The following is a 14,810-nucleotide window of genomic DNA, read 5'->3' as shown; positions in this document are numbered from 1 at the left end:
AAATAAATAAATAAAAGATAAAAGCGTAGAGGGAACTGGATTCAAACGTTCATCTCTATAAACGCAACAGGTACTTTCCCTGTAATGCCACTTTTTACTTCTGCTCTACTTTCTGCGCTAGTTCAGAGAGAAATGTTCTCTTTTAGGTCACTACATTTATCTGACAGCTTTAGATACTTTACAAATCAAGATTTGTACTTTTGTAGTTAGTTTTGCAGACAAAGAGCTTATAAGGTGGACGTTTTTTGTTTTTTTTTAATAAATAAAACTACCAAACAGTTCATACAAGTACAGCTCAAATGAATAATTGACTGAAAATTAGCAATTATTTTGCTAATCAATCTGTTTTAATAATTTTGATGGATTTTGTTTTACTATCAGTTGGACAAAACCAGCATTGTGAAGGTGTCCCTTTGGGCTCTGGGTAACCGTGGTGGCATTTCTCATTTTCAGACTGTTTACAGACCAACAGCAAAATCCTGCTTTTGCATTAAAGCAGGAGTAATAATAATCCAGTGATATCATAGTGGCAGTCCATGGGGACATTTTCCTGCATTGAGTACTTTTGATCTTTTAAGTCCATTTTCCTAATCATACTTCCATACTTTTCATTACTTGTAAAAGAGTATTCTTACAGTGTAGTATCAGTACTTTTACTGAAGTAAAAGGTCTGAATACTTCCTCCATCACTGGTTATGAAACAATGAAGGTCATTTTCTCCTATCAAAATGAGTTCGTTATCAACATAAACTACATAAACGACATTATAAGAACCTCTCTTTACTGCAAGATTTCCCTGCCTCTAGTGACACTAGATGCAAAAAAAACCTTTTCACTCTGCGGCATTCCACTAAACGCGACATTTAAAGCTTCTTTTCATGCCACATGACTAAGACAGGAATGACAGTAATTCGTTGTTTTAATAGCTTTGATGAAGATATGAAGAAGCGGACTCTCACTGGTTTTAGGTTTGTAGTAGTCTTCTTAAACCGAGTGTGTCTCTCCACTGTCCTCCACTTCTGATCTGTTATATCCATATTTTTAAATGTTGATTGAGATTTTTAAGCAGGTTATTTTTGAGAGTTTTTTTTTTTCATAGTGAATTTGAGCAAGGCTGCAAACTCATTAAAGTCTTTATACTTATTTGTTACCACAGCAGTTTAATTGTCTACATATACTTGGCTGCCCTGATGTCTTTTGACAAACATGTGTCCCAACTGAACTCTCTGCAACTGTGTAACGCTGAAAGTTTTCCTCATGTGTCATCTTTTGCTTTACTTCCTGTGTTCCCCGTCCTTGTGATTGATTGATTTGTGTCACCTGTCCCTCGCTTGTTTTCACCTGTGCCTCATTTATCGTCCCTCCTAGTGTTTTTAAGCCTTTGTGGTCTCCTCAGTCTTTGCCAGTTCATCCTTTCTTTTGGATATTTGAACTCAGTTCCCTCTTCACTGGATTGTGCTTGCATTATGGTCTCCTTGCTTTGGCCTCACCATCCTGTAACTCTTTGTTTGGTTGCCTTTTTGTTAATGAAGCATCGTACAAATTCAGGCAGGCCACAGAGGTCCAGCTCAGTTGGCATTCTAGCATCATTGGCTGATGGCTCAGCTGATCTCAAATCAGCCCACATCAGCTGATTCTCTGTTTGCACCTTATTGGCACATCTCAAACAGTCACACTTCCCCGTGCTGCTTCCTCTGCAAGCCGTTTAAAACCCACCTCCACCTTTATGCTATGCCTGATTTTATCATTGTCATTTCTGGTGTCAGTGATGCCTGTTCTATTCTGTTCCCCTGGGGGGTCTTTGCTGCTGCTCTCTCTGCTTATAGCTGTTCCATGTAGGCACATGAAAGAGCGGAGAGGTGCTCTGTCTGCTTCAGGCTTTTCACATAAGCAGTGCAGTATTAATATATTTTGACTAGAGAAAAAAAATTAAATTAAAATTTAAAAAATTTTAAATAAATTTATTGAACTGCACCAGCTCCGACTTATTTGTTCTGCATTTTAGGTTTGATTCCTGGTTTTTACTTGACATAATTACAACAAAAGGAACCCATTTTCAGCCTCAAATGTATTCTTAATGTAATTTGTGAATCCACTTATCCTTTCAAATAGATTTTATAATAAATTCCATTAATCTGAGAATTCAATGAAGCACACTGCTCAAAAAAATTAAGGGAACACTTAATCATCACAGTATAACACCAAGTCAGTTAAACTTCAGGGATATCAATCTGTCCATTTAGGAAGCACAAGTGATTGTGCCTCAGTCACACCTGCTTTAGTCCAAACGAAAGTGACAAAAGGTGCAATGGAGAGGCGAAAGCGATACAACCCCAACAATGCAATGGTTTTGCATGTGATGGCCGCAGACAATTGCTCCCTCTTTCCTGACTGATTCTTCTCTAGTTCTGAGTCACATTATGAGTTGCCCTGATGAAATTCATGCAAGTTGGATCATCCTGTGGTTTCAGCAGTGTATATTGAAACGATGCACTTATCGTGTTTTATTGTTTCCGTAAATCTTTTTCATTTGAAATCTTTATTAGATTCATTTGCAAATTCTTTTTAAAATTCCTCTTTATTGCCCATTAAACTATCAAATAATGAATATTAATTCAATGCTTTATTACCATCCTCCATACTCGATGCTTCATGAAAGTCTTGTTAGTGTATTTGAATCACTAGCAAATCATTAGTGACAGGACGAATAAAAAAAGCAATCTCCCTCATGCACTTCATGCAGGCAGACCTACTCAGTATATTTAAGCTCAAAGGCCGACTGCTGATTGGTCGACAGGGAGACAACAGATACATCACCACGTTACGAGTCAGCACAATCCACATTTTATTGTCACGTTTGAAATGCAAACATCAGTCAAAAAGGCAACAAGTGGCAGGTGAGAGGTAAGCGTGTGAAATGTAAAGCAGACATGTCTGTGGACATAAAAGGGAAATAAATACAACATTTCCTTCATGATTAAATATATACATTTGGGCTTGAAGCAGCTGATTCATTAAAATCCTGTTTACATTCTTTCAGTCACAGGAGACCAAATTTAACATGTCACACTTTGAATTATTGTAACCCTTGGCACCGTGTTGGTAAAAGACACAAAATAATTTTACATTCTTCTTTCATTTGAAATGTTGATTCTGACATTCAGTCTGCATCACCTCAGCTTTTAGCCACTCTGACACTCACTGTTACTGTAGTTAGAGGTGGCTAAAACATGACCTTGTAAATGTTACTTCTTTTTTTTAGCATCTTCGCAGTAAACACGAGTGACCACTTTGCATTTTTTTCTTCCTGCTAAAGGTCCATTTCTGCAAAATTCAACTCACTTTTCCTACATTCAGCCTCTTTCTTCACATCAGTTCAACCCGACAACAGTACTGAGCTGATCAGATGTGCTCGTCCTCCAGATTTAGAGTAAAGTACTCTCCAACACTGACTCTCCTGCTTATTCTTACGGTGAGCACCATATTGCTTCTTAACCCTTGGATCCTTTCAGCATCTCCTCACAATCCTCTCACCTCTCACATTATCTGCACTCCTGTCTCTGCATGCATCCATCCTTCACATTCAGTCCATCCCTGCTCTGACTGTCCACCCCGAACATTTCTATTCAGGAAGCACAACCTCAAACGTCTCCATCCCTCCCTCTTGTGTCTGTGCCTCCATCCCACTTCCTTCATCCTCCTCTTTCTCGGTGTTGATCTGTGCCACCCCCAGACGGTACAGGGCATCTCTGATCACTACCTCCCCGGGCTGGCAGGCCTTCACCACTTGGTTGATCTGCTGGCTCACGATGTCCTTGCTGGTGAGGAAATCTACCAGGCGGTTGTAAAGGTAGTAATAAGCTGTGTTGTTAAAAACCACAGCTTGCCGCCGCACACGGCTTACCGAGGGACAGTCCTCTGATTTCTCCGTGGAGTCATTCTCAGCTTTGTCAGTCCGTTCTTTCTGTTCTGTGCCTTCATCATCACCCTCCTCTTTCTCTTTCTCCAGCTCAGCCATCAGGCTGACGTAGGGCTCCAGATCTCTGCAGAGGACCATTGAGTGGTGCTCTGAAGGAAGAGCAGGAGGTGCCTGGACTGCTCCAGGAGGATGAACCAGCCAGCAACAAGAGGACTTGGTGATGGGATGGACCTGCTGGTTCTCTGCTACCAACGACAGGTCAGCGCTGTACGGCTGGTCTTGTAGCTCTGCACACGACACAAACTAAAGAACAAAAAATCAGAAAACATGATTGGAAACTGCTTTTTTTTCCCCAACGACAATGATCGCTAAAGTTTTTACCTTTTTTGAAACATCAATGAAGTTTGTAAATACAGAGAAAACGGGGCTACACTTTGAAGTCACTCTTAACTCATTTAAAAATACTGATTGAGCCTCTTATTCTTTTGAATTTTCAGTGGAGTTCCTTAATAGACAATTGAATTTTATTTCAATCGCTCACCTCTGGCTTTTCGAAAGGGTCAGAGAAGCAGCCTTGGTTCCTGCCCCACATCTGGGTTGCCAGTTCTGGGTACTGCATGTCAGCACAGAGCGCCACCTGACGAGCACAGTCACTAACATAGACTGGGGGCCAGTAACGAGAGGACAGAAGCAGGTCTACGTGGTCTCGAGCCGTCTCTCCTTTCACTAAGTACTTCGAGCCGCACACCACCTGGACACAGTTATAGGAGAGAAATGAACCAGTGAGACGCCTTGACAAACACACAGGGGACATTTGAGTTTAAGATTTTTTCTGTTTAGCCAACACAGACAATTTTTTCAATTGGTTTTTTGCTTTTGGAGCTTTAAAACTGTCTCTGAATTTACCCTTTTGAAATGACAGCGCTGCTGTTTTTACCTTGTGGGGGCAGACCTTGGACAGCTTGCCAGCAGTGAGGTGTGCAGGGGGCTGTGGGGCCGTGGAGGGGCCACTATGAACAAGTGTGTACAAGGAGATCAGGGAGGCCAGCAGCTCATTCTAACGCAGAGGGAGACAGAAAGGAGGCAATCATCTAAACAAACTCCCACACAGATATGAGCACATCACAGAGAGCAGAGATAACATTTAGTGATGGATGAATGAATGAATAAGGAAACTGTCTTTCAACTAAACTTAAGGAGCTCGATGCTGAATGCTGAAATACCCTTGAGCAAGACATTAAAGTCTCATCCCAGGGTGTGGGGAGGGGAGGGGATTTCCTGTTCTTTACACCAAGAACTCATCACATGATTAGTGTTTTTACTCAAACGGTTACACTTGTATCCCAGCTATCATTTTACAGTCAACTTGTTTACTTACGGTCATTAACAACATGTGAGCACTGTAAGCACAAAGCCTCATTTTTTCATCTCTCCGTTTCTCACACTCACACACACACACACCTTTGTGGCATCTGGGGTGATGCTTGCCCCGCAGCGGTCCAGTATTGCTCTCAGCTCGTTCTCACTGTGATCTTCAATCTTGTCGAGTCTCAGCTGGCCATCATGAATGAGTCGCACTAAAACCGATGGATCTCCTAAAATAGGCAATGAAAATCGAGCTCTTAAAAATGTTTTAACATAGATCAGACGCCACTGAAACCAAAACAAGCTTAAAATAGTTCTTAGCCTCCAGGGACAAGATTACAGCTATAAAAGATTCAATTCAGCTGCAGAAACGAGTACCTGAGGGTGGCGGTGTGTGCAACAGGACCTTGTCCTTCTCTGTGTTGATAACTGTGGGACTCCTCATCAGTGGGGGGATGAAGGGCGCGATGATGGACGCGTCCACCCGTGTGATGGGGATGTCAGTGGGGAAAGTGGCTTGCTCAATGGCCTCGCTTTCCATGGTCAGCCAGAAATCATCCACATGAACCTCATCGGAGACTGAAAACTCAGGCCAAGTAAACTGTGGAAAGAAACCAAATGTGTGTAAGCATGTGAAGAGGTCACTACACACACGCCTAGCATCTTCTCAAGCTTATTGTCTCGAGGTTTCACATGTGGAAAAAACAGCTCTAAGCATGCTATCAGGACTCTATTTTGTCATCTGTCACCTCCACGTTCTTCAGCTCCAGTACGTTGTGTGAGTACCGCTGTGCAATCTCCAGCTTGGGAGCAACACCACAAATGCCGCAGATCATATCGTTGTAATCACGCACTGTCAGACACTCAAAGGCCCAGTAGCCACTCAGGAGGAGCTCCTGAATTTGTGATAACTCCTCTGGATTCAGAGTGTGGACTGATGCAAAAGAGGAAGACACAATGAAAAAGAGAGAAGATACAAGATTAGACTAAAATACATTCAACACAGTTGCAGAATGCGTGTATGTGGAGTTGTTTACCGGGGTGACTGGGGATGTGGTCTAATATAGTCCTGGCTGCCTGAGAAGGGGGTTGGCCCAGTTTGATATTGGCCCTGACCTTCAGGAACAGGTCGATGCTAACCAGCAGTCTGTTCCCGATGTTGAACAAACCTGTAAAAAAATTAAAGAATCATATTGTAATTCACAGTGGAAGTTGGCTACAGGCCATACCACAGCTTAAAAAATATTTTTCTAGGACATGCAAGCACAAGAGCATTGCTGTTGAATACAAGAGCACAGTATTGTCCAACTGTGGTCTTCTGCACACAAGTAAAACAAAACAGTGTTAAAAGCTGAGGTTTGTAACTACTGACAGTTTATTATGCTAAGCAACAGAAAGTCTCTGTTAAAACACCAAGGATAAATGATGCTATTAATGATATCGAACTGTGCCATCACACCGTGTCTGTTTGCCATATTAAGCAGCTAAAACACCAGGATAAACTATTATTCATCTGCATTCTCACAAAACATGTAAAACATTTTGAAAATGTGTTCCTGATAAACGAACCTCGAGGGGGAAGAAGAGGAAAATGAGTGATGAACGAATACTGCAAGAAAAAGCAGCTGAACAATGTACATGCTGTTGCCGGCGGTGCTCTTTACCTGGATGCAGGTCAGTGAAGCTGTGCAGAGCCAGACACTGGACGTTGAGACACACCTTGAGCTGGAGAGTGGCCGTCTGGATGAGTGTCTCAGTAAGCAGCCAGCAGTCCTCTTGTCCTGAGACAGTACTAGCGCACACATAAGAGCACACATTAGGGAACGGGACATCAGCACAACATGGCGGTAAAACCAGAAGGAGGATACTTAGAATACAGAAATAATGAGGAGAAGCAGGGGAGCCAAATCATCAATAAACAACCAATGCCAGACCACCTCCGCTCGATCCCACTACCCATCTTCTCACCCCTGACCTCCTTTGAAGAGTGGATAGTTACACAGGCCACAGTGAGTCGCTGCTGATTCATAGAACTGAGGCCAGCCGGACTCAACCAGTGTCTCCGTCTCTACGCTGCCCTTGTGCTCCTGGTCGTCTGGCTGGACCAAGACGATCTGCAGACAGTTGAGCTCCTGGATGAGGGTCAGCGTTTCCTGCAGCTCAGTCTCGCTCTCAGGAATCTGCAGGGAACGCTGTAATAGCTGCAGAGTATTTTGTCGTTGGGTGTCCTTCTGAGCGGGACTCAGGGGTTTGTAAGGATCGAGTAGAGTCACAGCCTGAGGAAGGAAAGGAACAGGAGTGATAAGAGCAAAAGAGTTTCCAATAATCAAGAAAGTGATTCGTCGGTACAACAAAAAGTAAAGATGAGAAGAATGATTTGGGGATACAGGCTTGTTTCTTCAAGTTAAATCAATTCCCACAATGCACTTTGTAAAAAAGATTTCCACCAGTTCTGCTTGCTTGAAAGCCTTGGAGGGAAATCTGTGAAGATGAATGACTTGACATCAAAGGTCTGTTGTCATCAGTCTTGAATCAAGATTTATGAATGCTAGGAAGCTCACAGATCCAAGACATTGCTTAGACTCATAAAGGGAGTCAAGGGGTGAGAGGTACAGCTGGAAACTAATCCTACAGTATCTTTACTTGAGAACAATCTGGACGAAGTCAGCTTTCACAGGGCTCGAGACTGCGACCAAAATGGTCACATATGCAACCTTTTTTTCAGAGTTTGCGAGTAAGAATTTCATCTGGTCGCGTTCGTGCGAGCGCATTAGTTTTATTGCTCCGTGTTAGACATTGTGGTTGAAAGTCGTCCTTTTTTTCACTGGCTTAGTCAGCCGCCTCCACCTGCACTCTCTCCTGTTGAGACAGCGCCGTCGCGTGCACATAAGCCGTCGCATACACGCGCAGCACACAGAACTTCAAGACACCAAGACTAGCGTTACGCTATTCTCAAAAATGAAGCGGTCTATTGCTGATTTTTTCCAAAAACTAAATAAGGAGAGAGAGGAGGAGACTGGTGGTGAGGTAGAACCAGCAAAAGGTGCCGAATCAGACAGTAGGCCTACTGTTGATGAGGAGGACAGGGAGAGACCGGCTGAGCAGCAGGTAAAAAAAAAAAAAAGTACTGCTTTCAACCACAATGGTTGATACAGTATCCGTGGTTGCGGTACGAAGGGGGAACTATGTTGTGTGTCTGGTGTCGACAGTGTGGCCCGTCTGTTGCAGGCAACACTAAATTTGTTACGGGGTCGACACAATTTAAGCTGGAAACTGTGAAGTTACACAACGACAGCATAAACCACAAAACCTGTCGGGACCAACGCATCACCCGAAACACTGAGCCCCTCCCGACTTTTTTTCAGCGGATGGATGAGAGTAATCGCTCAACAGAAGAGAACGAAATGGTCATTAAGTTTAACACTGCCTATAACATAGCGATACAATGTTAAAGTTATGCTGCTGTTAAGTTAATTTATGAAAAGTGAACAACAGAGTACATGTAAACGCATGCATGCCGGTTGTTATACTTTGTTTTTATTTTAAAATTATATAAAAGAGATGACCTAGTTTGTCAGCCTCTGCTTGTTGCAGATAAACATTAAAATATTTTGCAAATAGCATAACTCGAGTCACTGTCAATCTTTCCTACATATGAAACAAGGGTATGCCAATTGTTCATCAGCATGCACGGTCATCATGCTGTACCCCCCCCCCCCCCCCCGAGAACTGAGAAAGTTGGTCACACCAGTGCTACCAGTTGGTCACACCAGTGCTACCAGTGGAAAAGTTAGTGTAGAGCCCTGTTTCACCTTTGCTCCCTTGGCATTCTTCTGGGTCAATTCACAGCCACATTTAGGGCACACTGCAGGTTTGTGTCTGTTCTTATACATGTAGTCACAGGACGGGTTCTTACACCGACCCCGTCCTCGTGCTGTAGACAGTCCCAAATCCTAAAAGAATGAAGGAGAGCAAGAGTTACCCACAAATCAAGAAACAAAAGTACTGGGAAACAATTTTACATTCGAAAAGGAACATTGAGTGTAATTTAATAAGAAAAGAAAACAAGGCAGGGCAAAGTGCACAGGGAATAGTGGTATACTGACAAAGCTGGAAACAGTGTATTGTTGTTTGAAAGGCACGAACGACAGGACATTCATCCTCCTGTCAGCCAAAGAGGACACAGGCTGGCTTCCATCTGCTGGGACAGAAGAATCCTGTGGAATGATACGCACAAAGTGAGCATCATGGAACCAATCTGCATCTTTACTGTTTCTATTTATTTGTGTCAGTATCTGTGTGTGTGTGCGTGTGTGTGTGTGTGTGTGTGTGTGTGTGTGTGTGTGTGTGTGTGTGTGTGTGTGTGTGTGTGTGTGTGTGTGTGCATGCATGCGTGTGAACCTGCTTGGCTGCGGTTGTCGGGACCGTCTGGCCGAGCTGCTTTAAAGTGCTGGGTTTGAGACCTGAGAAACTCTCTCGTGACACTGTGGTTTGAAAAACAACCACATCAGCAGAGAGCAGAAACCTCAGGGAGTCACTTACATAAACATGTCACCTCCTCTCTGTGCGATAAAGGTAGTCTGTGTTTGTCAATACTGAGCACTGAACAAACACACAACACAACTGCAGACTGAAAAGATTCATAAAGTGTAAGTAGAAATCACATCAAATGATGCACAGTACCAGTGGATGATTTATTGTTGTTTGCACTCTGAACTTTTCCTTTGTCAGGTGGGACAGTTACGATCTGGAACACAGTGCGGCCTAGAAACACAAACATAAGCCATTGTATGTAAATCCACATGGTGACAGCTTATTTTGACACTTGTGTGCTGTATGTTGTATCCCACCTGTGGAGTAGTAGGCAGGAAGGATGGGTCTCACAGGCCTCTTCTGAACAGTGGCACTGCCTCTGTCTTGACCTTGCACTGCTGCACCCTTAAGACCGTCTTTCATCTGTCTACTTAATGACAGAGGGAACGTATGTGAAATGAGATGCATAAACAGCTGTTATATGAACACACACAGGTCAGTGTCAGTGTATTCATGTTCCATCGTTATTTTCAGGTTAACAGTAGGTTTACATCCACGCTTGTCTACAGCTCAGTATTAAAGCCCCAATCTGTAAAGGATGTAAAGCACTGTTTTCACTTCAGCCATCACAGTCCACATGGTCAACATGCTTTTGGGGTCCATGGAGCCAACAGAGCATGCTTAACATTCAAACAGGGCCGACTCTACATCAGTCTTGTGGCAGTAAAAATTCATGGACACTCACTTTGTCTGTTCCTCGTCCTTGGTGCTGCTGCCCTCTGGTGGCTTCCCAGCTGGAACTGCAGGCTGCTTCCTGGAGGACCGTTGAACTTGCCCGTCTTTTTTGCTCCCAGTGGCGCTTGTTTTAATGACATCAGCATTTCCCTCCTGAGTGGCGGGAGGTGTGGCCTGGCTGCTGTCTTTAGGCTTGGTTTCAGCTTTGTGCGGCTTGGATGCAGCTTCTTTCTCTTGCGTTTTCTTGTCCTAATGCAGGCACAGTTAATTGACTTGAACTGCAGGTCAAACCTGAAGGCTGAATCATTGTATCATGCCTGGATGCTGACATAAGATTGAACATTGTTGATATTGCTTGACACTTACAGCAGGTATCCATTTTCCGCCTAAGTGGCTCCCACACTCAGGGCACTTTGGTGGCTTGTGGCGGGTGACATAAACAAATGAACATCCAGGATTTAGACACCTCCCTCGACCTCTCCTGGTGTATGTCTTCACAGACTGATAGAAAGAGAAAAACATGAGTTTCTATCAGCTGCCATTACCACCCACAACCATGACATTTCTTAAATCTAAACAATGATATTCCTGATTGTCTTTTTCTTTGTGGGGACTCGATGCTTGCTCATTTCAATGTTGACATTTCTAAGCTGGAAAAGTAATGTGACTGCTTACCATCTTGTATGAAGGTTTGGCACTTTGTTCGACGCTGGCTCCTACAGAGACCATCATCACTGGGCCCACAGAGCTGACACCTGCCAAAGACTTGGGCTCCAGGAGATTCTGAAGTGAGGGACAGATCACTTCTCTGCATTAGTCAAAACACTTTTTTGTGATTAAAATAATGTGCTGGCAGAAGTCTCACCTGGGTGGGTATGATGGCAACCACCTGCGTAGCTTCCCCCTGTAGTTGCTGCACCGGCCCAACATAACCACCACCAGCAGCTCTTGTCTCGTTTCCTTTCAGCGTGACCCCACTGGCCATAAGGTTGGCAGAGCCCTGTGACACATGGACGTCCGTGCAGGCCAGGGCTTTGGATGAGACTGAGGAGGACGAGGAGGATGGGACTCCTTGGGGGTATGTGGGATGAGACATCACTGCCGTTTCCTCTGCTATGTCATCAACAATGACGGGCTGCTCGTAAAGCTCCACCTCACCGGCCAACCCAAGAGGTGTGAATTGGGGCTCTTGGGTGAGAGGGACAGACGGCAGGCCTTCCTCCACTGGAGGGTCCAGAGACTCCACACTCACCTCTGACTGAGAGCCTCCCGGCTGGTGGTTCGTGGTGCAGCCTTTAGACAAGAGAAAGTAACTGGCTCTGGGGAGGATTTTGCGGAAGCCTGGCAGGTCTTTGGAGGGGCTGAGGGACGACTGAGGGAAAAGCACAATTGGGAAAATTGCTCATGGCTATCCATAAAATCATCATGACATGATACGAGACACCAGCAAATGTCTGAGATAAAACACGAAAGGGCTGTTTTATCTCGACTGAGATACCTGATGCTAATGGGTCACTTCATTCTGATTTTATCTGTGGTTACATGAGCCAGATGTAATCATTACAAGTGAAATCAATCGAGCTGACTACATGAGTGCTCTGCAGTGTGTAATCATAAAGAAGAGCTCTGATATACTCAACAGCTTAAACCTATAATCAAGCAATGCATCATGGGCAAACCTTTTAAAAAGATTGCCTTGGGTTGACTGCTCGACCGTGTCATTAATTTACTGCTGCAAGTTCTACTGACGCGACAGTTTTGTCAGAATATACATTACTATCCCTGCATTTATTACAGTTTATTAAACAGTGACATAAATTCTGACTTCATTCATCTTATCACAGACTTTTCTATAAGTCCTTTTATACTTTTTGAGCATGTGTGAGCCCTGAATAACGATTTAGATTCTCCTGGAAACTAATAAACATCATTTTACTCTGTGCACATGAGCAGTCCAGCTATTCAGGTCTTCTGACCATGGAGACAAAGCTTCTTGTCTTGTGATAGTAGGTGTGAGTGTCACTTTTATGAATCAAACAAAGTTGTTTTCTTGTGATAAATCATGTCATTACCAAGAGAAATCGGGTATTTGTTTTCTCAAGATAGGGCCAATTAACCTATGATCACAAGAAAACAAGCTTTGTTCTCAAGATAATGAAATACTCGTGATCTTGAGATAACAACATTAAAAAATAATTGCGAGCATGGCCATTCTTTGCTTCTGTACAGGTGCACTGGTTTGATTATGGGGAAAAACTTGAGGATGTATCTTACAGAGTCTACACCCTCCTTCTCAGACTTGGCCTTCTCCAGGTAGTAGGCCTTCTCAGCAACGCTGAGCCTTTTCCAGCTCTCACTGATGCGCTTGTTGATCTCCGACTGTGGCAGATTAGGGATTTCCTGTTGCATAATCTGGTGCACATCAAAGTAGTACAGCAGGTAGGCAGACCTAAAACAGAAAGATTCCAGTGGGAGAGAAATTTTCAATCTTTTGAAAACAGAGCCATGCTTAGGGCTATGTTGAGTGTGAACGTGCGTTGGGTTATATACGTTACCTAGGCTTCTTGGGTTTCTCAACATTGTCTTCTTGACCTTTACTTTTCCTCTTTTTGGGGGTTGTCACTGCCATTGGGTTGTAGCAGCTCTCCACCTCCTCAGTCACTTTCATAACCTCAAACATCTCCACTTTCTCCATGATTTCCAAAGATCTAGACCCAGCATGAAAAATACCATTTGGTAAGTTTGTTGTTCACGGAGGTCGAATTCATTTAATGTATATTGCACTCACATGTGTGTGTATATGTATATGTGATGTTAACACCCTAATTTGTAAATTATTTATTCAATGTTTCAACATTAAAGTTGAAACACTGTATAAACACTTTAAGGCAGCATTGTGCTTTACTGAAAGCACCAGATTTCTACAGTTTATTGTAGCTCAGGGGGTGGCTATATCTCAGCTAACGGGGAGCACATACAGATTGTCAGCCTTGTCTAATAAAAGAAACAGGAAGTAGGACGGTGTGACTGTGTTGGTGCCTCTCGCCGAGCACTAAAAGCACTAAAATGTCTTAGACGAAACCAAACATCATGGAAACATGTCATACATAAGGCTCTTAGGGAGACTAATATAGCACTGACATGTTACAAACACTGGTCCTTCCATGCTTTAAAAGAAGGTTTAATGGCGTGTGTTTATACTGCCAGCACAGTCAGTGAGTTATCCAATGAAATGCCTCCTTATTGAAGCCTTACCTACGACGGCCCGATGCTCCAAAATCTGCTCTGAACAACCTCTAGAAGTCACCAAATAAGTCAGGCATTGTGTCGACGATCATTAATGCTGAAATTTGTCCATTCTCCATATTAAATCAAGGATTTGCGATGAATAAATATCTGTAAAGTAGCTCCGTTTCTCGTCGACTTGTAGAAAACATGGCGGCTTGTTGCTATGGTCTTCAACCAATCAAATGCCGGAATAAACAAACACCGGCCAATCACGAAAGACGTTTTTGACACGTGAAAGTAACGTGTGCGTCCCCATAGACCTTCAGAGTGCAGATTGTGTCCACTGTTAGGCGCACTTCACGCAGATAAGTGCCACCCCCAAAATACTGCATAAGTGGTACAAATGTGACAAGTAGGATCCTTACTTATGTGGCATAAAGCCAAGCACATAAAAATACAACCAATAAATGAAATTAATTAAAAAAAAAACAAAAACAAATTCAGAATGCCGAGAGGAGAATGTCTGTGGAATACATGTCCTGCAGTACAGTAATAGAAATATGTCTAAATTTAAAATAGACAAGTTTAAGTTTTTAATTATTTATTTTTAGTCTACTACATCTTTCTGGTTATTGCTGTAATCTCTATTAGTATTAGGAGGATGAAAAACATTTTATTTCAGAGTGTTAACACGGCAAATAATGCAAAAACAGTCGGATAGGGGACATTTTTGCTTAAAAACAAATGGATTGATTCCTTTACAAGGCTATAGTCAACTCAAGAAAATTTAAATGCGAGTTAAATTTATTGTAACCCAGAGATGAGATGAACCAGTGAAATAATGATCTGATCTACGAAAACAATGTTTTTGTCTTTGTGATATTTTATATAAATATATGAAAAAGATACATCTTCTTAAGGAATTCTGCTCAAAGTTATCCTTGATATACATATATAAAGTATAGGCGCTGAAATACTAACAAAAATACCTGAGTAAACACCGTTTTCTATCGGACCAAGGCCAAAGTAA

General features: G+C 42.8%; 1 protein-coding gene and 1 long non-coding RNA gene across 2 annotated transcripts; both read right to left on the bottom strand.

Moving 5' to 3' along the window:
- Window positions 1–2,823: 2,823 nt before the first annotated feature.
- Window positions 2,824–14,003, bottom strand: hmgxb3 (HMG box domain containing 3). The gene is made up of 21 exons (XM_070962581.1): window positions 13,808–14,003; window positions 13,108–13,260; window positions 12,827–13,001; window positions 11,418–11,924; window positions 11,228–11,335; window positions 10,919–11,053; window positions 10,563–10,801; window positions 10,135–10,244; window positions 9,968–10,048; window positions 9,686–9,768; window positions 9,391–9,501; window positions 9,097–9,237; window positions 7,253–7,560; window positions 6,949–7,076; window positions 6,322–6,453; window positions 6,034–6,218; window positions 5,663–5,885; window positions 5,381–5,514; window positions 4,857–4,976; window positions 4,461–4,670; window positions 2,824–4,222 (listed from the first exon to the last, which is right to left on the bottom strand). The coding sequence occupies exons 2-21, from the start codon at window positions 13,245–13,247 to the stop codon at window positions 3,623–3,625; spliced, it is 3,870 nt and encodes a 1,289-aa protein (XP_070818682.1). The 5' UTR covers window positions 13,248–13,260; window positions 13,808–14,003; the 3' UTR covers window positions 2,824–3,622.
- Window positions 8,081–8,613, bottom strand: LOC139331206 (uncharacterized). The gene is made up of 2 exons (XR_011602176.1): window positions 8,520–8,613; window positions 8,081–8,275 (listed from the first exon to the last, which is right to left on the bottom strand). It is a non-coding gene; the product is annotated as an uncharacterized lncRNA (long non-coding RNA).
- Window positions 14,004–14,810: the final 807 nt, after the last annotated feature.

Source organism: Chaetodon trifascialis, chromosome 5 (genome assembly GCF_039877785.1).
Source record: "Chaetodon trifascialis isolate fChaTrf1 chromosome 5, fChaTrf1.hap1, whole genome shotgun sequence".
In the NCBI taxonomy this organism is placed as follows: Eukaryota; Metazoa; Chordata; class Actinopteri; order Chaetodontiformes; family Chaetodontidae; genus Chaetodon; species Chaetodon trifascialis.
The sequence above is the reverse complement of the archived record's forward strand: the minus strand, read 5'-3'. Positions and strand labels throughout refer to the sequence as shown.